Source organism: Brienomyrus brachyistius, chromosome 12, assembly GCF_023856365.1.
Source record: "Brienomyrus brachyistius isolate T26 chromosome 12, BBRACH_0.4, whole genome shotgun sequence".
Classification (NCBI taxonomy): domain Eukaryota; kingdom Metazoa; phylum Chordata; class Actinopteri; order Osteoglossiformes; family Mormyridae; genus Brienomyrus; species Brienomyrus brachyistius.
The window spans coordinates 24,283,064-24,299,215 of record NC_064544.1 but is presented as its reverse complement, the minus strand read 5'-3'; the positions used below and the strand labels follow the sequence as shown (position 1 = coordinate 24,299,215).

General features: G+C 45.1%; 1 protein-coding gene across 5 annotated transcripts in view; it reads left to right on the top strand.

Moving 5' to 3' along the window:
• The window catches only part of pcdh7b (protocadherin 7b), a 98,088-nt gene that overhangs the window by 47,552 nt on the left and 34,384 nt on the right, over positions 1-16,152 (top strand). For 2 of the 5 annotated variants that reach the window (XM_048971867.1, XM_048971869.1), the window contains exon 3: positions 6,891-7,083. The exons of 1 other annotated variant lie outside the window; for it this stretch is intronic. In XM_048971867.1, the coding sequence (XP_048827824.1) occupies positions 6,891-7,083 (193 nt within the window). Of the gene's footprint in view, positions 1-6,890; positions 7,108-16,152 lie in introns of all 5 variants that reach the window. 2 more of the 5 variants (XM_048971866.1, XM_048971868.1) reach the window with 1 other exon arrangement.

Here is a 16,152-nt window from a genome sequence, read left to right as displayed (position 1 = left end):
AAACCTCCAAAGTACACAAAACTCTAATACCGCACCCCCTGCGGAACAGAAACAGCCTGCGTTAGCATGTTAACTTAAAACTGAAAACAGACAGAGGGACACAGTTTAGGCACCTGAAAGTACTTTTGTTTCGGGCCAGGAACGCTGCAGGGAATTAGGGGTTTCATTCATGCCAAAATAGAGTCACAATGAAGAAACTGTGTGCTTGTAGCCCCAGGAGAACAAAGACCACGTCTGCGCCTCACCCCAGAATCTCCAGTCTGCGTACATCTGCTTTCCGTTAGAATGCAGGAGGAACGTTGGGCAGAACGCTAACACCGATGGCAGCCTGAGTTAGGCAGCGCTAACCAGTCGTCTAGCAGGAATAACATCCAGTGTGTGGCGTGTTGTAAGCGAGTCAGAGTTGCCAATGACTCACTCCTAAACAGGAAGAATGTGACTACCAGACAGGCTTTTTATATACAGTACATGCTACGACAACTGATGATTCTTTGTCGTGACTAAATAGCTTTTAAGCTGTGTGTCTTCCGTAGTGCTTTTCATGCTGTGGAAATGCTTGTGTTGGCCTGGTCCCGCCAAAGGCTTCGTGCATCAGTCTTTTAATCGTTCAATGTATGATATTTGTAACATTCTTTGATTGTTTATTAACATTACCGCCAGTATCCGTGTAGGTATTTTTAAAGCTTAATGCCAAAACAGCTAGGCGTTTAAACAATTTTGCCTACAGAATTTTTCTGAGGCTGAAACTTGGACTTTGTGCAGCGAGACCTTTGGGCCAGAGGTGTGTGTTGCTTCCAAATAATGGTTCAGAGTTCAAAGAAAATGCGAAGCGCAGGGCTGCTTCTCAGAGCCCTGGCAGGCCTGGACGTTCCTCCCTGGAGAGGCAGATGATTAACCGTGACAATGCCATGTTCTACACGGATTCTCACATCACATAAGGCTCCACTCCAACCTGCGGATGGCAGTGAAAATGACCATTTATTATCCTTATTCAATTGTAAGAAGATTTATGGTGATGATCTCACGGTTACTTTACATTTCTCCCCCTAATGACCGAGTAGCTATTAATCTGTTCTCTGGATTTTTTTGTTTATATATTTTGTTAGAAGTGTTGATTACTGCAAGTTCTATCCTCAATTTTTTTTATTAAATTAAAAAAATTTTTTTCTTTCCTGCACAGGAAAGGATCACATCTAACACTTTCAATTTATCATCTGTAAGTCGCTTTGCATAGTTCAACATTTTAAGGAGCTCTTTTTTCCGACTTGGCTAAAAGTCAAATCATTTTCATCTAAATTATGTCCAGCGAGCACAGAGATTTGATTATCTTCCACGTTTTCTAAGTCGAATATGACTCTCAGGAGACATAAAGATTGAATTGATATCTATGTATCATTTAAAATATTATTCCATCAAAAGGATGAGCCCTTCATATTTAATTCTGGCACATGTTTGACTATCAAAGTGATTTTTTTTTTGTACAGTTTGTCTGCAGCATGTTAATTATAATTAAAAGAAGGTGTGATTATATATATATGATTTTTTTTGCTGAGAATGTTGCATTCATTGGGTGATGAACACATGTTTTTGCTACTTTTGCATCTTTTTCGGTTCTCTCATAACCATCGGCTTAAAAATCCTGCAGCTGCCAGTCAAAGCTCACTGTCCTTAGAGAATTGTAAATGGTAGTTGCTTTGCGATGACGAAATAGCAAAGATCTTCTCGCCCCTCTCTGTTGTAGTCAGTCTCGCAGCAGTGATTGAGATGCCCCCCATTTGTCCAGACAGAATGGGTGTCAGAGGCAGGTCAAATTAAGGCTGTAATTTATAGTAATAAAGCTGAATATCTGACACTGTCAAGTCAAAATAAAAAGGCAGGCAGAAAAAGACTTACTCAGGGTATTGCTGCGTAGGCACGATGGGGCTGGGGGACATACAATCTGAGGAAGAATGTGCGGCGTTTCCAATTAATTAATTGCAACACCAATTTGTTTGGCAATTCCGATATCTAATGGCATATCTATTTATTAATGTATGTCTGGAGGACATGGCTTGGTGAAGAACCCCTCCCCCCCAGGTTACTCATCATTTTATTTGGTCAAATCCATCTGCATATTTTTCGCACCACCATTTCTTACGAATAAAACAGTTTTCTTGGCTGCACTGACCTTGAAACATGCAAGTGCATTAATGAGAACAATATGAGTGGGACAGACATCCATTGCTGCTCACCCCCCACAGCCAGCGGACCTTGCAGTTTGCATTTTTTTCTGCAATACGGACCGACGGCATGCACTCCTTATGTACAACCATTTTAGCCGAGCCGTTGTGTCAGCATCCTAACGAATATGTTAAGCAGTTGGCCGTGTTTTAAATATATGCTTTTGTGTATTGCTGACGACTGCTCACATCTCATTCCACCAATCAGAACACACACACACGCGCTGATATGGCAGCTTTTTCTCCCTACAAAATTCCATTACAAAGATGCCACAGCGTACAAAATGTCAGATTTATTGCAGCACTTTAACACGCTCGCCTGTCTCTCCTGCGATGTTTTGATGGGGTTGGACAGCCTCCCGGTTCTCTGGCGTGCTGGTGGCTTCGGGGGGCTGTGATGGGGTCTGTGCAGTGGGGGGGCGGGGGGTGAAATCTGCTAGTGCAGCGGGTGTCTAACATCTGATAGGGCTCTATGGATCCCTGCAGGCAGGAGGACGGGCCCCCGGGTTTGGGCTTGATTTGCTGTGTGCTCAAATGAGATGCATGCTGGTACGACTGCAGTTTGTGAGCACCTGCCTGTGTTACTGTGTCTGTGTTACTGTTTCTGTGTTTTACTGTGTCTATGTGTGTGTTAATGATGTGACGTTCAAGGGGAATGAGTCCCATATGGTTTGTTTGAGGGGAATGAGCCCGATACAGGAACTATGCACTCATGTTCACTTCCCTGCAGAAGTTTGTTCTTTTCATTCTTTCGCTTGTCCTCAGAAATATGATGTGAATGCTATTTCTCTACTTGACAACAGCCAATGAGAGCCAGTGAAGCATGTAAGGTTGTGCTGTAAGCGAGCATATGACTGGCTGGAAACTAAACCTGGGACTGAACATATGCACCTACAGTGCATGAACCACCATGAGTCTTTTGTTCACCCAACACCAACTAACCAGAGACCCGAAGAACTAAACAAGTTGGTTACACCACCTGCAGTATATAGCCTACATGTGCAGCGACTTCCCATGTGTTGCTCATGAATTTTGCAATGCGACGTTTTTGCCAAGGTTTACTGCCTTTTGGACTTGTTAGCTGACTATGTGATAAGCGGTTAGGTTTGCGTTAACAAACATGAGTTGCTAAGGTACAGTGTTGCCAAGGCGATCATTGAGTAACAGATATTATTTTTCTCACATGATTAATTGATAATGTTTACTCTATAGCACTATCTACCCTAAATTATAGGCAATTTTTTCACATATTGGAACACGTGTTTCAAATCTATTTTATGCAAACCGGAAGTGCCACTGTTCACATTAACTGTGTCCCAACAAAAAAGTAATTTCACCAACCCTTAATGTGTGTATGTCTGTGTTTTACCATGTCTGCGTGTGTATCACTGTGTCCGTGTTTGTTAGATCTGGGCAGTATAATTGATATATTGATATATCTATAAGGAACATTTCTTGACGGTACACATCAGCCTATCACATTACAGCGAACACAGTTCCAACCAATCACATAGGAGTCTTAAGAATGGATAACCTATGCTCAAAAAACACATAGAAAAGCCCTCCCTCGGGGGAAACATCAAGTGTTGGTGAAGAAAGCGACAGCTCAGCAGCCACAACATTTTTTAAAAAGGAGATATTGTGAATAGAGAAGGTGAAAAGGTGTCGGTGGTGTGACAGTACTTTGGCAATTTCAAATCCGACACCCAGCAGATTGGTGCGGTGTACTGTAAACTCTGCCGAAAACTCATGCCAACAAAAACTAAATAACTGTAAACCTGATTCGCCACTTGAAGCATTGCCATCCGGTATAACATACAGAATTCAAGCACTTACAGTCACAGACATCAGCAATTAGAGTTTCACTTTCAATCTGATGAAATGCAGGATGCCGCTAGCTTCAGAACCCCGAGTCCCTGATGATAAAATGTACATCCTCTACTTGTACGAATATGAACACAGCATTTTATTTATCAGCATTTAACCATGTCTAACCCATTCTGTGGAGACAAAAGAAAACAAAACAAGTAATGCAGTAACATAAAATGTAAACTGAAATGAAAATGAATGAAAGTTAAACTAAAACGGAATGTAAACTATAATTATGGCTTCCAAAACTTACTAATAAAATAAAAATAACCAAATAAAAATACCATTTTTTAAATACTGTATAGCTCAAGGAATGACTTGTTTATTTTCCCCCTGATGGAAATCGTTCAAGGAAACATAATCCATAATATTGCCTTTAGATGAGGATTAATAATACCTCAAACGTTTTGCCCAGGGGTGGCTTGGTGAGGCAGTAGTTAGCCCTGTTGCCCACCTCTGGGACCTAGGTTCCATGTGTGGATTTTGCATGCCCTTCCCATGTTGCCATGGAGGTGCCTCCAGGTACTCCAGTTTCCCCCCACAGGCCAAAAACATTCTGAGGTTAATTGGAGTTACCAGATTGCCCATAGGTGTGCCTGTGTGAGTGACTGGTGTGAGAGTGTGCCCTGCAATGGGTCGGTGCCCCATCTTGGGTTGTTCCCTGCCTTGCGCCTATAGCCTCCAGGATAGGCTCGGGATGCCCCACGACCCTGAATAGGATAAGCGGTTACAAAAAATGAATGGATGGATAGATGGATCTTTTGCTCATTTTGAGTGCATAATTGGTACTGTGTATTCGTATTGGATTGTCAGAAGATAAGACACATAAAAAAGTTCTGAAACTGTCACTCTATCCCTAGAAATAAAATTACTTAAACTGAAACTAAAATGTATAAAAAAAACTAAGCAGAAATGTATAGTTTCTTGAATAAAAAGTAACAAAACCACAATGAAAACTAACTAAAACTAAACTGGATTTCAAATGAAAATTGAAAATAGTATAAAAATAAATACTAAATTCAACAATATAATAACACTGCACCCCATGACAAAACATTTATTTTTGTATTGTTTGTTCATTAAATTAGATATATTTGCAGTCCAATCAAAGTCTTGTATTTTTCATGTTCTGAATGTGTTTCATGGAAATCCTGAGACTTTTAAGCAAAAATAGATCCTTGAGGTAAAGACATAATAACTTAAAAATTATAATGTGATAATTATCGATATCAGTCGATATTTTAAATGATTATCATAATAAAATATTTTGCAATATCACCCAGCCCTCGTTTGTGTGTGTGTGCCTGACTGTGGCTATTTTATAATTATTTTTGATACGAAGCAGGAGCTGCAGTCTTCTATGCCTGACACACACCTTGCCACATTAATCACATGTAATATGTCACCTGCATCTTATAAACTCTCCTGGCTGGCAGTTTAGAGATCCTAAGGTCAACCTTTCATTGGCTCAGATATAAACGCTGTACCTGCACTCTCACTTTACACTACCCTTTATCTTTCAAATATGTTAGGATTTTTTTCCTTTTTTCAAATTTTCTTCCAAAGTTTAAAAGTTCTATCTAGTGGTTTGAACCCTATAGCTTATCTCCATGTTGTGTTAAGCTCCAACTTGACACTGAAATACAGCCTCTGTTCTGGATATCAGTTCATAGCCTAAGAGTTTAACGACCCTAATCAATCTGCCCAATCTGGGAGTGTGCTGGGGATGGTGAGGGCTCCTTGCTCTTGGAGGATGGCCTTTGTGTTTAATGGGTAAAAAGCACACGTAGAAATGAATATAAACAGCCTTGTAATCTTTTAAAGCATGTCAAATCCATGGTGCTCTCCCCTCCTTTTCCAGCCTAAATAAACAGCACTGGGTAGTTTTACATATCTTGCTTGAAACGATTAATGGATTTTGCACTGATCCTATCCTGCCCAACCAGGGTATTTTTGTCTTATTTATTTAAGTAATCATTTATTTAGGTATTTGTTTAAGGTCTAAAGAGGAAGAGATTTAATGTCGCTTGCCACAGTGCTGTCTGGGCACGCTGAAGAGGCCCAGCTGCATGTTTGAGGGATACACATGCGGGCAGCTTCCTGCTCGTCCCGGCTTCTCCGGCTTCTCCGGCGTCTCAGGCCTGCTCCCTCTCCTTTCATGTCTACTTCTGCTTTTCATCTGTTGGGTTCAAACTTGGTAAAAATGGAGGGTAAAATATAAATTAATAACTGAGATGTGAAAACTGCCGATATTAGGTCATATAACTCAAAATGAGAAGCACTGAGGTATTTTAATAAAAATGCACAAATAAATAAAACATCTCTCTTTAGCTTTAATCGTGATTTCTGTTGCGCTCCTCGACCACCTGCCATTTAAATGTAACCTTCCAGAGTTTGTTTACCTGTGGTGAAGACATTACATAATGAACATTGCTTTGTCTCAGCTGAGATGCTGAAAACATTTGTAAACATGTAGCAGTTGGCCTTTCGCACACTGTAGTCCAGGTGTTTTTGATTTGGTCCAGATTTATGCTTGACTTTTGCAGTTTATGTGGCGCTTTGAATGCGAAGCTATCAGTGTAATTTTATAGCATTAACCCAAGAAACAACATGGTCTGACATTTTGGCAAATGACTGCTTTAAACAAAGTGACATTCCCCAGAAACTCCTTCCATCTTTTCTAGAACCATGGGTTTGACCTGGAGAGCTGCTTTATTTCTCTATTAACCTTATTTACTTTTGTTTTGCTATAGCTTAGCAAAGCGAGCAGAATGGTGACTCCCAGACTCTCTTTTCTTGTAGCCGTTTCGTCGAGTGACCTTCTCTGTGGTGAGCCAGCCCCAGGACCCACACCAGGGATCTCTGCAGAGCTGCTACGACAGCGGCCTGGAGGAGTCCGAGACGCCCAGCAGCAAGAGCTCGTCCGGCCCCAGGCTGGGAGCCCTTCCCCTGCCCGAGGACAACTACGAGAGGACCACTCCGGATGGCAGTGTTGGTGAGGCAGAGCATATGGAAAATGGTAGGGGCAAACACAGACACACACACACACACACACACACACACAGTCACAGCCAAACACACAAACACTATATACACTAGGGAATCACTACTCAACAGCGATAGCACTTGTGCCCTCTGAGGTCCTCACAGTCAGTGGTTGGCACTAATTTGAGTTTCACCCAATAAGAAGGTTCCTTCTGGCATCTTCTGGCTTCAGAGAGTGACACCCTTTCTTAGTTGAAGATAGATGCTGTACTTCTGGCTCTTTGAAACGATACATCCGTGCGGGTCATGTGACCGTGGCGAAATGAAATCTATGAGAAGTCATTTTAATGTGAAACAGTATGTCCCCAGGATAGCACCGTTGTCCTCATGCTACTTAAAACATTCTTACTTGTTTTTTTTTTTTTGTGATATCTGATCATTGCTGACTTCTTTAAATATGGGTGTGGAACAGCAGAAGTCCATTTCACCACCGGCAGGCTTGGTGTCGTTTCTTAAAGGCTTACAAGTGTTATGGAAGCAGCTCATAACTGGCAAGAGTACATATTCATCTCAGTATCCATGAACTGCTCCATTCAAATCTCTTTGCCCCCAATGTTCTCTTATTATATATAATAGTATCTGTCCTAGTGAGGCGTTTAAATTCAATGGTTAAAAAATATACATGTACCACCTTTTGGTGCCATATAAGCTGCATTATATTTCGCAAGGGTCATCCTCTTCAAGTTTAAAAAATTGGCAGCAAAATTATGGCAATGAATATGTGATATGAACTCAAATCAATATCTTGTAAGCACCCCCTCAGAAGATACGTGCTCTTTAAAATGTGTGTTTCTGTTCAAATGCGGAGCATGTAAAGTAACGAGAATGTTTTATAGAGCAAGTCCATTATAGCTGTGATTTTTAAGGAGGTTTGCGTTAAAGTGGAAGGCATGGCTGTGGCGGTGTGTGTGTCTAGTTTCAAAGCCGCTCGGCGAGAGCAGGATCTGAGGCAGCTTTGCTGGCGTCGGTTCCTCTTGGTTTTTCTCATATTTGCTGCGTGTATCGGGTTTTGGCGGTTCGCACCGGGGGGCGTCCTGTCCTTCAAAAGAAGCGTGCGTCTGCCATGGGGATGAACGTTTGCTCCTACAGACCTTCAAAGGAGTAGCTGTGATTCTATGAGTGATTAGGAGGCTGTCATTAGTGAATAACATTGACCCAAACCGTGGCACATTCTTCCAGATTTTGAAACTGCTCTCTACACAGGAAGGGTGACCATTCTGCCGTCTGAATTAGACTCTAATGCTGCCACTTCTCATGTATAGCGTCTCGCAGTAGATTTCATTACTCGAAAATAAATTGCTTCACTCTCTCCGTGCATTTGGCAAATTCTTGTGGGCATTTAGAGTCCCACGTTTAGAGAATACTTCACCGTTCTCAAGCAAAATTAGCCCCAATTAGGGCCCTTTCATTTTAGTGGCGGGAGTGAGGAAGCCTGCACATCCTATAGCAGCGGTGTTCCTGGTGGACCGGTCATGCCCAAGTGCCACGTCTCTCACAGGCTGTACCACCGCTCCTCCTCTGAGTCACCCTGTAATTGTGGGAACCTTTCCATCTGCCAATGCCGGCGCGTCTGATGTCTCTGTTTGCTTCCGGCTGTATGGTCCGTCTAGAGGGATGCATACAGTAGAGATCACGTGACCGTGTGGTTCACAGTGCTGATGCGGTCGTAAACCAACCCCCAACTCTTTCACACACACACCTTTTTTTGGCAGGAAGTTAGAATATTCTGTTCGGAACATCGTCTGCGTGTACAAACATTAGTCTGAGGTATTGCATAATCAGTGGCTTATTGTTATTTTAATCACGGCCAGTGTTTTCTGGTGCCGCGTGTTACGGTCTTGTCTGTGTTTCTGTCCTGTTTTTGCTGGGGTGTTCGTAGTCTCCTGCAGAGTTATATCAGCAAGCCAGCTCAAGGTCAAAGGGATCGACGGCAATGGATGAATCACTTGCTGCCGAATAAGAGGAGCGCCCCAAACCACTCTCACAATCTCAGCAAGGATCTGTCACAGGGAGTGCAAGTGCGTGTGCGTGTCGAAGTGTGTGGGCACCCGCAAGGTGCTATGCCAGGCTGTTCCTTGCTATAAATATTTTAGATACGCTGAATTTTGTGCTTTTCTTCCAAGAAAATTCATGCAGCATCTTAAGAGAAAGCACAGCGTTACGAAGCTGAAGAACAGAGTCCAACATGAAACCAGGGAGGACCTGCTCACCATCAATACTTAGGTCACCATCAATTTCAGTAGCCATCAAAGAGAGAGAGAGTGGCTGGGCCTCTCGATATGAAAAGCCTGGGCCCATGCCTCCATCAATCAGTTCAACAAGCTGGACACACCCCCTTGCTGTGTACAGGGTGCAGTGGGGCAGGGGGTATAGTTAGCTATCCAGTCACACCTCCTTGCTTTGTGCAGAGATTCCTCTCCTGAAGTTCATGGATCGGTCTAACTTGCATTATTTACTTTGACAGGTTCCAGAACCCCAAATATCTTCCATATATTATGGAAATAGTCAGAATCTGCCAGAATTCTAACTTTTACCTGCCTAGCCCATGGTAGCCACTGCGGATACGTCTGACAGCGCCGGCTTTTAATTACCAGTTTAATGCTCAGCGGGGCGAAAAATGAAGGAGACAGGCGATTTGTTATTGGGCTGTGGAATCTGTGGGCGTGGGCACAGGCGCGGGCGGCCGCTGCGTGGACCGGGTAAATAAGTAAATTCCAGGGTACTTGATGGCCGACGGGCGTGGCCTTAGCCTACGTGACCGGCATCATGAAGCCTGGCACTGGATGCGCACTGCCTCCCACTGACCTGGCACTTTCATAACCTTCAGTCAATTAAAATAGGAAAATCTGGGGGGTAGGGGGGCAAAAAAGAAAAAGAATAAAACTATTTGGTAGACAGGAGAAATGTCATCCCTTCAGAAAGCATCATTAGCCTGCTGTAATTGTCATTATTATCCGCGTGAAAGATGTGTCTAATTGGGAGCACTTGGTAATCTCTGCCCATCCTGTGGAGTTTGTCTGCTCCCGTGGTTCCGCTGGCAGTGAGGATTAAGGTCAGATAAGCGATAAAGGTTTCTCTTAATGAAGCGGTCTTGTTAGGAGACTCTGTCCAACCAAACTGGGGTCTCCTTCAACTGCAGCCTGTGAGCCGCATGCATACAGCGGGTGCCATCCCAGCCCGGGACCCTTTCAGCTCATATGGGGTGCACATGGGGGGTAGGGGCGTGCGGGCGGGCGGGGGGAGGCTGTGCTGAGTCATGTTTTTGTGCGTTGCGGGGTCCATGTGGGACAGAGCACGGTGACCTCAGTGGCGTGTCATGCCGATGTCAGTGCAGCCACTGCAGTGTGCTAACCGCTAACAGAGTGATTCACTCGGTAGTGAAGGGGGTGAGGCGTGCGTCCTACTTTCGAGACACTCCAGAGTTAATGCTCTTCACTGTCGGCTGTAGTACCCTGCGCTAAGCTCCTCGCTCCCTTCGGCCTGCCACTCCTGCCCCTGAAACTGCTCACTGCTCTCAGTACTCCGCCAGTCGTCTGGGAGTCTTGCTGCTTGGACTCGGTCACTGTCAATCGATAATTGTTAAATCGATGTGCAGGAGCCGTTATCAGTGCTCTACCTCCAAGCAGAGGCTTGTTTCCCTCTCGCCGGGGAAGGAGGTGACCTCTCTGCCTCTCCTCGACCACCGAAATATCAAACAGAGGCGCGGACGCATATCATCCTCCACGAATCTGCTGCATGTCATCACCGTGAATGTGCTTTATGGAGTATTCCCCGTACTTCTCAGCATGCCATATATAGGCATGCTCGCCGTTCCTCTGGCAGGATTACACAGAGTGTGCATAACCGTGCTCCAGCTCAATGTTAAAATATGTCGTGTGACTCTCAGGATCCACATGACACACCTATGAGGGTGAAATCACCATGCTGCATATCCCGTAGGCTGTTATGCCCATCATTACTAAAGGCCAGACAGCATGGCTTGGGAGTTAAAACAGTTTTGTAATTTATGCAGGAGATCAAGAAGGTGGCGTCTTTCGCTTGTCTGAATGGTACCGTGTTTCTTGTTTGCATGTTGGCTTGTTTGTTTGTTTGTGTTTTTAAGCAGAACTTTGCAGCATTTGCTTACTGCGGGAGGTGCTCTCGCGGCAATCTGTGTGTGGCCACTGTTCTCTCCCGTAGCTGCGACTGCTATCTAGGCCTGTTATTAGTGCCTCGTGTTTAAAAATGCTGTTAATTACACAAGCAGGATCAGAAGACCAGATGGTAATACAGGCTTGTTTAATTAAACACATTCATATTTCAAGTGCTTCGTATTTATTTCACATTCCATAGTATCTCTTTTTTCCAGACTTTCTAAAAGTGTGAGCAAGATCTCTGCTCAGTGAGAGAGTGGTCTTGGGGGGGCTGCTGTTTGCTGTCACCCCCGCCAGTTGGGTGGTCCCTCTCTCTCAAGTCTGACTGAGAGGAATCTGGCCGCCCAATCAGTCGGATTGTATAGAGATCTTATTGTGGCCATGCTGCTCTCTGGTTCATCACTGTGGAGTGAACCTTCCCAGAGTGAGACCCTGCCAAATCACACGGTGAAATTCAGCCAAGATGGCTGTAGCTGATACTTTTGTTTGGCTTTGTGTTTTCGGGCCTTTGGTTTGGGAACCGGTGTGGACCCAGGAGCGAGGGGATAGATCCAATTACGGGAGTGTGGGGGTTGAGCCGAGCATGGGGGCGATAAAGTTGATCTGAGCGTGGGGTGAGAGGGTCGAGGGTCGAGTTGGGCGCAGGGGTGGGGGGGGTCGATCTGAGAATGGGATGATATGGTTGATCTGAGCACGGTGGTGAGGGGGTTGATCTGAGAATGAGGGCGATGGGGTCGATCTGAGCACAAGGGGCGAAAGTGTCGATCTGGGCACAGAGGCATGGGGGTTGATCCAGACACAAGGGCGAGGGAGTTGATCTTAGCACAAGGGTTAAGGGGGGCGATCCAGGCACAGAGGCAAAGGAGGCGAGCCGGGTCAGGGGCAAGGGGGTCAATTCGGGCATGGGGGCACGGGGGTTGATCCAGGCATTGGGGTGGATTGAGGTGGTGGATCTGGTGATGAGGGGATCGATCCTGGCACAGGGATGAGGAGGTTGGTCCGGGTATGGGGGCAAGGGGGTCAATCCAGACAGAGGGGTGAGAGGTCAATCTGAGCACAGAGGCGATGGGGTCGATCCAGGCACAGGGGCGAGGGGGCCAGTCAGGGCGCGGGGGCGAGGGGTCGGTCCAGGCACGGGTGTGAAGGGCCCATCTGGCACACGCTTCCTGATAAAGCCAGCTGGTGTGCCTGTGGCTGTCACCCCCGCACTCCACACATTCCCAAGTCCGCACACACTCCTGGAGAAGCAGGTCTCTGTTGAACATGCCCTCAGCTGCTTGAGTTCTTTGAGCACGGGGTGGGGGAGCTCTGAGCGTGATTGATTAAACCTGCAATATGTCGGCGGGTATTAAAATGACCCAGGAGTGTCACGGTGAGTGGGAGGGGGGGGGGGGCGGGGGGTTCAAACTCAAGCCAAAACCGGTGGGCAAAGAATTGGAAAGTGCTGACAAGCCCACCTTTGATGTATCCTGTTGTTTTTGAAGAATCACCATGATGTTATAAAACTAAAAAATAAATAAGAAGACAGTACGTCTGCCCACTGGAGACTAAATCCATGATGGTTTTCTGGTTCTGCTTGGAACGCGTCACACTTATGAAGGTATATGGCTGTCTGACAGCTAAGGTCAACCCTAGAACAAGATGCTTTTAAGTGGGAGGCTGTGGCCAGACAGTGTAGCTCGGTCATGGCTGCAGGTTCTCTGATGGATCAGCTTCAGAGGATCAGCCTCGCGGAGGGATGCTCAGTAGGGGCTGTTTACCTGTTTATTTGGCTTGCTGTGTGGCTCCTTTCACCAGGATGGCTTAAAATCAGTAGCATGCATTCATGACGAGATGTTTAGGCTTCAACGTGAAGGTGTGGTGCGGTACACAGCTGAGGAGCCTCGCCATTTTTGGCCGAATATTGCATCTAGGTGTATATGGCATCTACTTTCACCTGTCTGGCTCATAACTTAGCTCCCTATCCTATGTTGCCTTCTCATTCCACTGAGTCTGTGGTTAAAATGGCCGGAAAACTAGAAAGAGACCTTTCTGAATGGAAAATAAACCATCTCTGGGAGTACAGTGATTGAGAAGCAGGACGACAGTGCCATCTGCCATCAGACCGATAGGGGTGATTTACATGCGTCTATGAAGCAGGCGGAACATTCCAAAATGGAAGTTGCCGTGAGTTATGCGTGTGTATTCATTTTGTATGGAAACGTTTCTCTGGGGAATTGTCTACCTCTGGAGACTATTAAAGTGGAGGGGAAGATCTGACAATAACAGCAGTGAACAGCAGAGAACTGCAAAGCGAGGAGGAGAGTAGGAGGACTTTCATTCTGAGGCATGCGGGCACTTACACGGGCAGGCGTGCGTTCCCCATTCCCTCATTCAGAGTCTTGAAGAAACCTGCTCCTCATTTGTACACTATTCTGCCCCAAAACCAAGATATGGACTCGCCGATACAGCAGAGCTGCTGCAATGTAAACCCTGAATGCGGTCAGCCGGCCACGAGGTGGAAGCTCTTTCCAAAAGGGAACTGAATGAATAAGGAAATGGAGCTGTCACAAGCTACAAAATAAAGAGCGATACATCTGCATTACCGCACAGCTGTTGGAGGTGCACAACACTTCTAGTGGCTTGTGGACAAACTGTTTGAAACTTGAAACCCCAAGACAGGCTAGTGTACACAAGAGCACGCAAAAGCATCCATTCTCCTTCGCCAAGAGTTTCGTTTATACAAATGCAGTCATGTCTTGGGTGAAAGTGGTTTCCCAATGGCTATTTCAGAGCTGCAACGGCATTTGGCCTGAGGAGGGAAGATGGAAATTTGATTTGCTTCCCTGTAGATTTGAAGTTTCTACAAATACGGCTGTGCTGTGAAAAACAAGCTGGACGATGGGCTTCTTTGTAACGTTCTCACATAACTGTGGTGCCAGAGTATGAGGAAGCCCGTCATATATGCAGATGTTGGCGTGTGTGTGCCTGCATGCTTCCCCTTATCTGCGTGTATGTGTGTCTTCCTGTTGACTATGAAAGAGATTCACAATTGGCCTTTTTTGCTGCCTCTTCCAGCTCTTAGATTGCATTGTCATCTCACGTAAAGGAAGAAGCTACCATGGCTAAACCTTTCTGACTTTGTATTTCCCAAAGGAAAATGAATAGACATTCAGGGAAACCTGAGGACTTGGTGTATCTTTTCAGCCCAAATAATGTCACTGGTCTGTATCAGGCCTCAAGAAAGGTCTGTGAGGTGAATGCATTGATATCGGGGATTAAAGAGTTTAATCCATCACTGATTTTCGAATTGGACTCACAAGATGGAACTGTTGTTTATACACAAAAGGTCTATGTAAAAGTATGTATTTATGCTCTGCCTCCATTGTTTAGCTTTGACAGCTTTGACATTGAGCCTGGTTGTGGGGTGTTCATGTCAGTGTATGAGGAAAAAAATCTTTATGTCAGGTTCTGAATGTCACAGGATCTATCTATCTATCTATCTATCTATCTATCTATCTATCTATCTATCTATCTATCTATCATCTAATCACATGACTTAGGGCCTTTTGGTTTAGACAAAAAAAATGCTTTGAGCTGCACCTGGCCTTTGGCGTGCTGCAGAATAGGCATCATGACTTAACACCTCGTTCATTAAAAGGCCCCTTTTGTTGCATCTTTTCAGCAGGCAGATTACTGAAATATGCACCGTTGACTGCAGTGCAGGCACTGGGCTACCTTGCGATTATGTGTCATGGCGTGAGCGCATTTTGAATGGCGCTTTGAGGAGGGGATGCAAACAAACACCTGGTCCCCGTGTGCTTAGAGCACTGCGATCAGAGGCAGGTGTGAAGATAACCTGATGTTTCTGAAGGTAATGAGCATGTGGTGGATATGCACACATAATGAAATATGGGATATTGACTGCATTAGCTAACCGCAAGTAGGAACATTTTGGCTTCGAATGTAAACATAGGACTGGGGTTTTTGTGGCATATGAAGAGCACTAGCATTAGTTAGCATGGTTTCTGTGGTGTGCTTACCTCTCGCCGCAAAGTGTCACTGCTTGTGATCAGTGGTGGTGACTAATTGCTTGGTGACCTTAGGGGTAACTCACAATCCCCATTCAACCTCATCCACCCCACACCCCTTTCCAAAAGCACTTGCACACACATTCAACTTTAGCTTACAAAGGGTTTATAAAAATTTCCAGAGCAAATGTAAAGGCCTGCGTCTATTTCTTCACGTCGGGATGTGCAATTGGACTGTCAGCAGTGTTGGAGGGAAGCTGTTAGGGGTAGGTGTGCGGTTGGGTAAATATGCAGTATACCCAGGGCATCAATGCCACTACCCTTACATGGCACAAATCCCCCCCCCCCTCCCCTTTTCATAAAAATAGATAGAAGTGCCCTTCGCTTGGACAAGATTAGCCGTCCTGCTCGTCCTCCAAGGACGCTGGCTAATGTTCACAGTTTGAGGGAAAACGGACGAGTGAAATGAGCAGCTCCCTGGTGTAGCAATCCCCCCACTCCCCCCCTCCAACATGGCGAGGTGCTAATCCCCAGCTGAAGCCAGCCCCCGCCCCACCATAACGGAGTGCCGCTGTTACATTCCAGAGGTCGACGTGGCTGGTGCACGATGCTCAAACCATGTCCCTTTCAGAGTGGCCTGCAATGCCACGTCTGTCTGCTCTATTGTCTCCTGAATTATTTTTCTTTCATTTAATTTGTTTTATTGAATTTTTTTCTTCTTCTTTTTCCTTTTTGTGTTTTCATTTTTTAAGACAGGCAGATATGATTTGTTTTCTTTTTTTTTATTGCCGGATATTGTTTTGTTGCTCAGTAGTTTTATTTTGTCGAACTAATAACAAAAAGGTTATTATATTTGTGAATCACTCAGATTCAATA